This window comes from Pelobates fuscus, chromosome 4 (assembly GCF_036172605.1).
Source record: "Pelobates fuscus isolate aPelFus1 chromosome 4, aPelFus1.pri, whole genome shotgun sequence".
NCBI classification, from domain to species: Eukaryota; Metazoa; Chordata; class Amphibia; order Anura; family Pelobatidae; genus Pelobates; species Pelobates fuscus.
In genome coordinates, this window is record NC_086320.1 from 125,741,761 (window position 1) to 125,753,396 (window position 11,636).

General features: G+C 47.0%; 1 protein-coding gene across 1 annotated transcript in view; it reads left to right on the forward strand.

The window, feature by feature from the left end:
* The window catches only part of CIDEA (cell death inducing DFFA like effector a), a 67,528-nt gene extending 62,798 nt beyond the window's left edge, over window positions 1-4,730 (forward strand). Inside the window, exon 5 of the mRNA XM_063451596.1 lies at window positions 4,134-4,730. Coding sequence (XP_063307666.1) covers window positions 4,134-4,269 — 136 coding nt within the window. The 3' untranslated portion in view covers window positions 4,270-4,730. The remainder of the gene's footprint in view (window positions 1-4,133) is intronic.
* Window positions 4,731-11,636: the final 6,906 nt, after the last annotated feature.

The window sequence follows — 11,636 nt, forward strand, 5'->3', positions numbered from 1 at the left end:
AAAGTATGATTTTTGCGTTCTCTAGATAACTGCCGAACATCCTAATGTTCTGGTGTCTGCAGGCTTAAATCACTGCCAACGCCAGGGAGACCCATGTATTAATACCGCAGTCAGATGGAGCCATATTTAGTGGTCCCAGACAGACATATGAGCTGTATGAAGCACTTAAAATGCTACGGTGCTGCCTGTATCATATAAACATTACATTACCAAAATTGTTTATATAATAGTACTGTGATTTCATAGCGTTTTGGTTAAATTGGGTTTTTGTGAGATTTTACTCTAATTTGGTTTGAGTAACCTACAACTTATTTTTAAATTCTCCTGGTGGTGGCGGTTTTTATACTAGAATAAGTGTATTTATTAAAAAAAATAAAAAATCACTGTCTGGGAAATGGCATTCATCTGGAACCCTAAAATCTTCACAAGCACCCATAATGTAATGTTATTTATATTACTCAAAGGAAGTCTGCAAGGCCCATCCCCACTAAAGGCTGCTGTAGTGGTTATGATGCCAGGAGTGCCCAGGCTCGCACCCATAGTATGTAGTCCAATTTTAAGAATGGCTTGCCAGTTTACCTGGTCCTGCCTCCCCTGATACACAAAGCTACTGCCACTGAACTAAGCTTACTCAACAAACGCCAATGAGCACTGCATGGCTTAACACTGTGTAGCTACTAGCTAGCTCCTGCAGCAGGGGAATCAGCGGGACGCACCTGGCAGAACCCAGGTTAATTATCACTGTTCTTAAGCTGGGTGACTTGGAGTGTTCCAGTACTTGACATTATAGGCACATGTCTTCTAACAGCATGTAACCAGGAAATACTAAATATAATTTAGAACACAGAGAAGTTAGTATTTCTTTCTGTGCCCCAACGCATCTGTATTACACTCTTACTGTATTGTACAATGCTTTTGTATGTTTTACTAAACAAAACCACCCAACGTTTCAACTTAAGAGCGCTACAGTGCGGCCGGGAATGTGGCCAGTAATTATCTATTCTAAAACATTCTAGGTATGTTAAAAAAGCACTCAGCCAACTGTAGTGGTGATGGTGCAGGGTGGTAACATAATGTTTTTAACAAACCATTTTCAAGGGATTTGACAAAATAATGTAGGATTCTCTTACATCCAAAGACCATCCCATAAGCTTGGAATGCTGTATGTGAAAGGATCTCCTTTTATGTGTCCAAAATAACAGTTCTGGTAAGATGGCTTTATCCACGCCAAATCAGCATTTACACCTTTGGCAATGTCAAATTGATGCAGGCTTCTGAACTTCTTAAAAAATGGACACTATATTTAAAAAGGGCTGTGGGGGTGTTTGAGGGCATATGGGAACTAAGTCTAACTTGACCAACTTACCTGCTGATCTTTTCTCCCTAGTGTTATTTTCTTTGCTGCAGCTATAATGAGTCTGCCTTCCCATTACCCCTGTTAGATAGTGATGTCACTCACTGACTGGGATATGTTTGTGATGTCATTAGCTGAGCTGTGAATGGAAAGTCTACTTGGTTCAGAACTATGTAACTAATATATAGAGGTGAAAGGTGTGTGTATTCATTATAAAATGAGGTGCTGTGTATCTTTAAATCTACATATATAAGATGGAGTCTTCTCCTGGGATGATGTAACAGGTTCACAGGGTCCTGCTCCAAAATGCCTGTCTGATACAGGTAACCATGCAAATGTACGGTCTAAAGAGCCACTATGATATCGCCTATAATGGCACCTGTGCTCGGCTCTCCAAATGGGAAAAACCGTAAGTGAATATTCTACTCTCAAACACATTAAAATAGCACTGTCATGCCGAACTTGCATTTCTCCTGTGGTTTCCTCTTCTATTCCTTTTCTTTCTTTCTTTTTATTTTTTATTTTCTCATGTTTTAAAGAAAACGATCCAAAATAAAGAACAGATTCTGAGCGAAACAATAGCAGAAAGAAAAGTTCCTTTTAGAATATGACTGGATCCTTCAGCCATATACATGCAACTTGGGCCAGACCGGGTTAGAGAAGACCCTAGAGACTGACCATTTTTCAGTTTCTGCGCAGGGAGTGAAGGAGGGAAGACAATAAAAATTGTTTTAAAACACTGTCTAGCCCAAGGGTGTCCAACGTTTTGGCTTCCCTGGGCCACGTTGAGTGTATAAAATGTTTTCTTGGCCCGCATATAAAATAAAGTCTGATGGGAGTCTCCGTGTTTGCTGATTGCTTCTCTCCCGCGCAGCTTCATCCTACGCTAGGAGGAAGTGACTTGTAATCACTTCCTCCCGGCACTGCGGCATCATACAAAGCAGGGGCCTGGTCGCGCTATTTCAGAGCCGTGGTGTCTAACCGGTTCCCTGAATCAACTTGCGGATAGTACCGCAGCTGGTTGGGCCGTCATTGCCTGCGATTCCAGGCCGCATGCGGCTGCGGGTTGGACATGCCTGGTCTAGCCCAAAACTCATGTATATGGCTGGAGTGGAGGATCCTGTCCTAAACTAAAAGTAGAGTTGAATTTTCTTTGATTTCCTTTTAAAGCTTAATTAAAATGAATATTTAACAAAACAATTAAAAATATATATAATTTAAAGGGACATTCCATTGCCCAAATTAAAATGCACTGTTTAGTAGATATACTCCCAAATGAAAACTTGCATGCATTTAATTATGCAATTTTTCATTGGGGGTAAAACTAAAAACCGCTTGCAAAATCTGCAATTCTCATTTGCTGCTGCCTCTAGAGTTTATCTCCACTGAGCTAAACAGCCAGGAGGTATATATCCAGGTAAATTCATATCAGGTGTCCGTTTCTAGTGAAATCTACACAATTTTCTCTTATCACACAAAGCTTTTCTACAAACTAAAGTGCTTTAGGGGTCTGTAGTGTCCCTTTAAGCAAACTTTTCCCAAGAGGCCAACAAAGTGAAGCAGTAACATAGGCAATCTTACCATCTTTTAATGGGTGCCTGGTGATAGGCTGAGCACAAACTAGGGAGTGAATTTAAAAACCACGAACTTGCTGAACGCTTGGCCTATCAGCAGCTGTTGCCAAGTTAATTTTTCCTTATGCTTAAGTGCATAGCGGAAGGAAGCAGAGTTGGCTGCACTGCCCTAAGCTCTGCTGTGCCCGGCTAGCTCATTGGCTAATCACTCATACCCATTGAGCTAAGCCCAGCATGACCGGCTTAGTTAAATGCAGGAACTTATGGCAGCAAAAGAGGAGGGGCTCAGTGGACCCGAGGAAAGTCATCAAACCAATTATCAGTTTGACTACTTACCGTATATACTAGAGTATAAGCCGACCCGAATATAAGCCGAGGCCTCTAATTTTACCCCAAAAAACTGGGAAAACTTATTGACTCGAGTATAAGACTAGGGTGGGAAATGCAGCAGCTACTGGTAAATTTCTAAATAAAATGAGATCCTAAAAAAATTATATTGATTGAATATTTATTTACAGTGTGTGTATATAATAAGTGCAGTGTGTGTTTGTGTTGCAGAGCCTTGGTGGGGGGTGGGCATTTTTATTATTTTTTTTTAAATATTATTTTAAATTTTTATTTTTTTTTTTTTTTCGTCCCCCCCTCCCTGCTTGATACATGGCAGGGAGGGGGGCTCTCACTCCCTGGTGGTCCAGTGGCATTGGCATTTCAGGGGGGGGGCTGGCAGCGAGCGCTTACCTCTCATGTCAGCTCCCTTCTCCTCCGCGCCGGTCCGGTCAGCTCCACTGTAAGTCTCGCAAGAGCCGCACTATGACCCCGCGGCTCTCGTGAGACTTACACTGGGAGCTGACAGGGGAGCTGACCGGACCGGCGCGGAGGAGAAGGTAGCTGACAGGAGCTGCAGGAGAGGTAAGTAACCGCACACAGCCCCCAGTCTGTATTATGGCAATGTAAATTGCCATAATACAGACATTGACTCGAGTATAAGCCGAGTTGGGTTTTTTCAGCACAAAAAATGTGCTGAAAAACTCTGCTTATGCTCGAGTATATACGGTACTCTGTCAGTGCATTAGCGGTCTGTCTTTGTTATGGTTCTTGGAGTGTTCCTTTGAATCTAATCACCACTAGATATTGCAGTCTATTTAATTTTGGTATATAATTTTATTTTTTTCTTCCATTTCTTGACCTATTTTCTTCTTTTCCAGGAAATTGTTTCATCTTCTATCCCATCTTGCACAGATTACTGGACATCTTCTTCTGTACAGCAGCTCTGTTATGATGCAATGGTCCGAATGTCCTGACGAGGGAGCTCCACATAAAAGGGAGAGAACTGGCATCTAAGTGTGGATTCCAAAATCAGTGGACTGATTCATTAAAACTAGCAGCAGTGATATACTAAATGATCTGTTCTTTTGTCATGTACTAGAGAGCCGGATGTTTTGCAAAATATACAAAAATAGAAAAACCAATCCCTCTCATGGATTTTGTTCTCACTTTTTTGTCACCTAATGTCCTTATTTTTTTTTATATATTTTTTTTTTTATCTTTACCACTTTGTGGAATCAAGCGGCCTGTATTTGTGGTAGTTCTTGTTATTGGCACACTTAGATATTGTCTTATGTTTGAAAAGAGACTGCTTTAAAAACGGTGACCACTGTCCAAGTACACAGGGAACGGGTCTGTAAAATGTTGTACAAGATTAATTTTTATATTGTATTATGTTTGGAGGTTGTTTTTGGTTTTGATTTTTTTTACTAGCTGGTTTACATTTTAATTAAAGTTTACATGGTATTACCACCTTTCCCCTTGTTGTAGCTTCACTTGCTTTGCACAGTGCATTTTGTAATTTATCCATTTGCATCAAACTGCATAATGTTAATAAATCAAATGCCAGGCCTTTTATATTCTGTGGGATACGATGATCTGAGCCCTATACACAGACACCCTCCTCCATTGAAAAGGGCACAGAAAAATACATTCCTCATGAAATCTTGGTGTGCTACATAATATCAGTAAGTGTTGGGGTTTTTTGGGTGGAGTGGGGGGTTCAAAACCATTTTTTTTTTTCAACATAAACAAAACAGAAAAAAGCACCAGTGTTTTTTGCTACTATATTTACTATGTTACACTATCTCTTTCCTTCCTCTATGAGATATTAAGTTGTGACAAAATTTAGATTATCTGTATCCTCTATAATACGATAGTGTTTCTTTTTTTTTTTTTTTTTTTTTTTTGTAAATATAATTTTTATTTTGGTTTTCTCGTTCAGGTTTTTGAGACTCGCAGGTCTCTGCTTTTAGCGTAACATGCAATCGGTAACTTTGCAATTAAAGGAGTTATCGGGCACAGGTATATACAGTTTCCTAGGCATTCGTGTGAGACCATATTGGGGCGTTATTCATTTTGTTGAAGTCAATTATTCGTACGTATATTTGGGCTCGCAGGCCTGCTGTATTGTCGGACGCGTAGGTCCCGTATGATACGTGAGTATGCAACAGTGTTTACTTCCCATGTGATGTATGTGGGTTAATTGCGTCTCTTCTGTGTGTTTGTGTCTGTGTTTTCGCCTCCTGGGGAGGAGTGGTGCGGTGCCTGGTTGTGGGTCTCACTCCCGTTTGGGCGCTGTTGGTTATGTGTGTCGTATCGAGTTGCTGTGCATGTCTGCTGCAATAAGTGTATTAAAGTGTGTCTAGGTATCTGTTGTGTTGGGTATATGCGGTATGTTTGAATAGAAACATAGAAACATAGAATGTGACGGCAGATAAGAACCATTCGGCCCATCTAGTCTGCCCAGTTTTCTAAATACTTTCATTAGTCCCTGGCCTTATCTTATAGTTAGGATAGCCTTATGCCTATCCCACGCATGCTTAAACTCCTTTACTGTGTTAACCTCTACCCCTTCAGCTGGGAGGTTATTCCATGCATCCACTACCCTCTCAGTAAAGTAATACTTCCTGATATTATTTTTAAACCTTTGTCCCTCTAATTTAAGACTATGTCCTCTTGTTGTGGTAGTTTTTCTTCTTTTAAATATAGTCTCCTCCTTTACTGTGTAGCGTATGGCATTCGTTCATTAGTGGTGACAGATTGTAGGTGCGCATTGGAGCTTCAGGGTGGTTTAGCCATGGGTACCAGTCTCGTGTCACGTTCGTTCTAGGCGGTAGTGGGGAGGAGGGGTCTGGGTCCGGTCACATCCCTGTCCTTAATCTTCTCTAGAAAGGCATCTTTGGCGGTCTCGAGGAGCCACAGTGTCCAGGTCTCCGCGTAAGTCTGGGGTTTGTCTGTGGCTGTCATGATCAGGTCTTCTATTGCCCTAAGTTCTTCCATCTGGGTGAACCATACCTTTAACGGGGGTGCAGTCTTTTGCTTCCAGTATTGGGGGAGTATCTGTTTGGCTACATTTAGTATCCTAACCGTCATGGATTTCTTATATCTGGATCTGGGTACTGTGGTGTGGTGAAGGAGCATTGCTGCCGGTTCCAGGGGAGGGGGTGCGTCCGAGAACATCTTTAGTATGTTGTGTATGCCCTCCCAGTACGGTCTAATTACTTTGCAGTCCCACCAAATGTGTAGTGCAGTTCCTGTTTCCCTCTCGCACCTCCAGCAGAGGTTAGTGTGTTCTGGGTCTATGTTGTGGAGGAGGTGTGGGGTGCGGTACCAGTTCGTCAGGATTTTAAATGCTGTCTCTTGGGTCTTGCTGTGTGTCGCGCAGTGGTGAGTGAGGTAGCATATCTGCTCCCACTCTGCGTCTGTGAACGTTTTGTTCAGTGCCGTTTCCCATTTCCCCATAAATAGAGGCTTAGCAGTAGGTGTCTCTGTCTGTAGCAGTGTGTATAAGAGGGAGACTCCGTGTGGTAGTGGGTCTGGGTTATTGCATAGTGTCTCGAATGTTGTGCGGTTTCTGGTGAGTGCGGTTCCCTGTGGTAGGGTGTGTACGAAGGCGGAAAGTTGTGCGTGTTTGAAGCTTTGTATGAAAGTGGGTGTCCCGTCGCCTAGCATGTCTGCTAGTGGTTTGCATTTGCCGTTGGTGGTTATGTGGTGTAGTCTCGGGATCGGGGTCTGGAGGATTTCCTGAAATGCTTTAGGGTCGAGATCCGGCGTGAAGTCAGCGTTGTGTATCAGTGGTGTCAGGGGGGAGGGGTAGGGCGCTAAGTTGTGTGTTTTCGACGCTTTGCGCCATATTTCCAGGGTGAATCTAGTGTATGGGGACATGTCTCGGGTGTCTGGGTTCTTCCTGCCCCAGGGTATGGCTGCTAATGGCATGTTTGCCTCCGATTCTTCCGCCACTTTCCATAGTTTATGGACTCCGCTATTCGTCCATTCCATCACCCTCAGGAGATGTGTGGCCGTGTGATATGAGCGGAAGTCCGGCAGTGCTAGGCCCCCCATGTCCTTGGGTTTCATTAGTGTGGTGGCTTTCATCCTGGGGCGTCTACCGTCCCAAATGTATGTGATCATGGCTGTTTTTAGTGCGGCGAAAAACGCCCCGGGGAGTTTAATGGGGATGGTTTGGAATAAGTATAGTAGGCGTGGGAGGAAATTCATCTTGATGACTTGGACCCTCCCGAGCCATGGTATGTGCGGGTGTGCCCAGTCCCTCATGTCTTTTTGAAAGGTAGAAAGTGTTGTGGCGAAGTTAGCTTGGAAGAGGTCTTTGCTGTCTTTGGTCAGCCACGGGAAGCTCTGGCATAGGGGGCCGGCGCGTCTGCTGGGGACACTGACGTTTAGGATATATTTGATTTAGCATAGTTTATTTTTAGGTTAGAGATCTCTCCAAATTCTTTAAAGGCCTGTTGGATGTTGGGCAGGGATATTTCTGGGTTGGTGACGAAGAATAGCAGGTCGTCTGTGAAGGCGGGCACTTTATGGTGGACGTCGCCTGTCGTGATTCCTGTGATGTCATTGTTGCGCCTGATGTGTGTCAAGAACGGTTCTAGGGCTAGGACGAACAACAGGGGGATAAGGGGCAACCCTGTCTCGTGCCGTTGTGTATTGTAAGTTCGGGGGTCAGCGCTCCGTTGACAAGGACGTGTGCTGTTGGTGTTTGGTATAGGGCAGTTATCCATCGCATCATGTGTGCTCCCAGGCCTGCGTGTGTCAGGGTGTCGAAGAGATACGTCCAACCAACTCTGTCGAAGGCCTTCTCTGCGTCGATGGTTTCTTTTTATTGGCTTTTTTCTACTATATCTGTACTCAAGGATTTTTGCCGTCCTAGGCAAAAGAAGAATTTGCCACCCCTCCCCTCCATGTGACATCACATATCATTAAGCTGCAGTGGTTCTGTGGACTATAGTGTCCCTTTAATGTGAGGTAAATTAGAGATTAGTGTCGCTAATAATATACTAGATTGCCTACTTACAACCAGATGAGGATGGTGATGGGCTCTGTTTGCAGCTTGGCTCAACTGGTCTGGTGTAGAACAGGATATCTGGAGGCTGTTTGTAACTGTGGTCAAAAAATTCAATGTTCTGGGATAACTGGAAGCAGCTCCATTTTTGGGGGGCCCCTTACACCGCTCAAGATCTGGGCCCCCGGGCCTGATGGTGAGTATGCCCATAAGGCCCACCCATAAGACCACATGTTCCACCCATGAGTTCGCTCACAGGGAGTGGAGTGTGTAGGGGATGTGTTATTGTAGAGTGTGCTTGTGGAATGTAGTATATAGGGATACCAGTTTGTGTAGGTGATGCAGTGTGTTTGTGTGTAGTGGAAGCAGTGTGTTTTTGTGTAAGGGATATAAAGCAGTGTGTTTGTGTATAAGGGATGTATTGTGTGTAAGGGATGCATTGTGTGAATCTGTATGCATAAGGTATGCAAGGTGTGTTTCTATGTATGTAAGGGATGCAGTGTGTGTGTCTGTAAGGGGTGCCTTATGTTTGCATGTGTGCGTAATGGATGCATTGTGTGTTTGTGTATGTGTGCAAAGGATGCATTGTCTTTATGTGTAAGGGTTGCATTGTGTGTGTGTGTGTGTGTGTGTATAATGAATGCATTGTGTGTTTCACTGTGAGGGAAGCATGTTGTGTTTCTGTGTGTGTAGGGATGCATTGTGTGTTTCTGTGTATTTTTGTAGGCATAGTGCTAAAGAGCTCCCTGTCCTGCCCCCTGTCCTATAGAGCTCTCCCTTCCGTCCTTTTAGAGCTCTCCCCAGCCCCTTAGTGGTCTCTCCTCTCCCCCTCCCTTAGTGGTCTCTACTCTACTCTCCTCTCCCCCTCCCTTAGTGGTCTCTACTCTCCTCTCCTCTCCCCCTCCCTTAGTGGTCTCTCCTTTTCTCCCCAACCTTTCATTAGTGGTATCTCGTCTCCCCCTTAGTGGTCTCTAATCTCGTCTGCCTCCCCTTTCCATTAGTGGTCTCTCCTCCCTCCCTCCCCCCCCATCCCCTAGTGGTCTCTGCCCTCCCACCTCCCTGTGTTCTCCTAACCCCACCTGTGTTCTCCTCACCACCACCCCTCCCTGTGTTCTCCTAACCCCACCTGTGTTCTCCTCGCCACCAGCCCTCCCTGTGTCCTCCTCGCCACCAGCCCTCCCTGTGTCCTCCTCGCCACCAGCCCTCCCTGTGTCCTCCTCGCCACCAGCCCTCCCTGTGTTCTCCTCGCCACCAGCCCTCCCTGTGTTCTCCTCGCCACCAGCCCTCCCTGTGTTCTCCTCGCCACCAGCCCTCCCTGTGTTCTCCTCGCCACCAGCCCTCCCTGTGTTCTCCTCGCCACCAGCCCTCCCTGTGTTCTCCTCGCCACCAGCCCTCCGTGTTCTCCTTGCCACCAGCCCTCCGTGTTCTCCTTGCCACCAGCCCTCCCTGTGTTCTCCTCGCCACCAGCCCTCCCTGTGTCCTCCTCGCCACCAGCCCTCCCTGTGTTCTCCTCGCCACCAGCCCTCCCTGTGTTCTCCTCGCCACCAGCCCTCCCTGTGTTCTCCTCGCCACCAGCCCTCCCTGTGTTCTCCTCGCCACCAGCCCTCCCTGTGTTCTCCTCGCCACCAGCCCTCCCTGTGTTCTCCTCGCCACCAGCCCTCCCTGTGTTCTCCTCGCCACCAGCCCTCCCTGTGTTCTCCTCGCCACCAGCCCTCCCTGTGTTCTCCTCGCCACCAGCCCTCCCTGTGTTCTCCTCGCCACCAGCCCTCCCTGTGTTCTCCTCGCCACCAGCCCTCCCTGTGTTCTCCTCGCCACCAGCCCTCCCTGTGTTCTCCTCGCCACCAGCCCTCCCTGTGTTCTCCTCGCCACCAGCCCTCCCTGTGTTCTCCTCGCCACCAGCCCTCCCTGTGTTCTCCTCGCCACCAGCCCTCCCTGTGTTCTCCTCGCCACCAGCCCTCCCTGTGTTCTCCTCGCCACCAGCCCTCCCTGTGTTCTCCTCGCCACCAGCCCTCCCTGTGTTCTCCTCGCCACCAGCCCTCCCTGTGTTCTCCTCGCCACCAGCCCTCCCTGTGTTCTCCTCGCCACCAGCCCTCCCTGTGTTCTCCTCGCCACCAGCCCTCCCTGTGTTCTCCTCGCCACCAGCCCTCCCTGTGTTCTCCTCGCCACCAGCCCTCCCTGTGTTCTCCTCGCCACCAGCCCTCCCTGTGTTCTCCTCGCCACCAGCCCTCCCTGTGTTCTCCTCGCCACCAGCCCTCCCTGTGTAGCATGGCAGAGTTCCTCTCCAGTGCGCGGTACAGGAGCTTCTGTTTCCTGTACCCGGCTGGACTGACAGGAAGTGCACGCTAAGTGTGCACTTCCTATCAGTCTGGCCGGGTACAGGAAACGGATGTTCCTGTACTGCAGACCGGAGAGAAGCTCGGCCAGGCTATACAGGGAAAGGGAGGAAGGGTGAGAAGAACGGGGGGGGGGGGTAGAGAGGCAGAGCTGCAGCCGGCTGATGCTCTCTATCGAGCGCTCAGGCGGGTGCAGCATTAGAAGAGCCGGCGATGAGGGTGCAGGGAGTCCCCCTTTTGTGTAACCCTAGGCGGCTGCCTTTGTCGCCTTATAGGAAGCGCCGGCCCTGTCTGTACTTTCAGCAAGAGTAGAACTTTTCAAGGGTATTTTTACTTTTAGACCGATTTTTACCCAGTGTTTGTCAGTTGTTAAATATTTTCTTCTCTCCCCTTTTATTATTTGACCTAGGTTCATTTGACTATTTTTGTACGTGTGTTGTTTATTTTCCCCTCTTTTTTTAATATATGAACAATAAAGATTTGACCTTTTAATCACTATCTGGGGACAGACCTCCTCTTTCGTTTCTCTATATATCAACAGCTTCTTCTCATCCTCCGTAATCTGTCTACGAGATATTCCTCTCCTGGTGTTCCTCATACCTCTCCTGCAATCTTTTAGTTTTTCTTTTTCTGCTTCTCCCTCCCTTCCCCCCATCCTCTCTCTCTGTTGGTGTCCCCCAAGGTTCAGTCCCCTACTTTGTCCCCTACTATTCTAGATCTATACTGCCTCCCTTGGTAAACTCATCATCTCTTTGATTTCCAATCCCAATATTTCCCGATGGGCCATGGCACCTGAGGCTGCGCCCCCACTTTCCTTCCATGTGGCGGGTTCAGCTGGTCTTTGCGTGTGTGAGCTGTTCTGGCCGCCCAGCATTCTAACTACCATGGGGTACTGTGCGGCCGTACAGCTCACACAGCCCCCCCCCCCCTCCCAGTCCCCAGACCAGGGTCATGGCACCCCCTGCCTGGTGGCACCAGGGGCAGACCGCCCCCTCCTTAGTACGCCACTGGGCTACTGTAATTTAAGT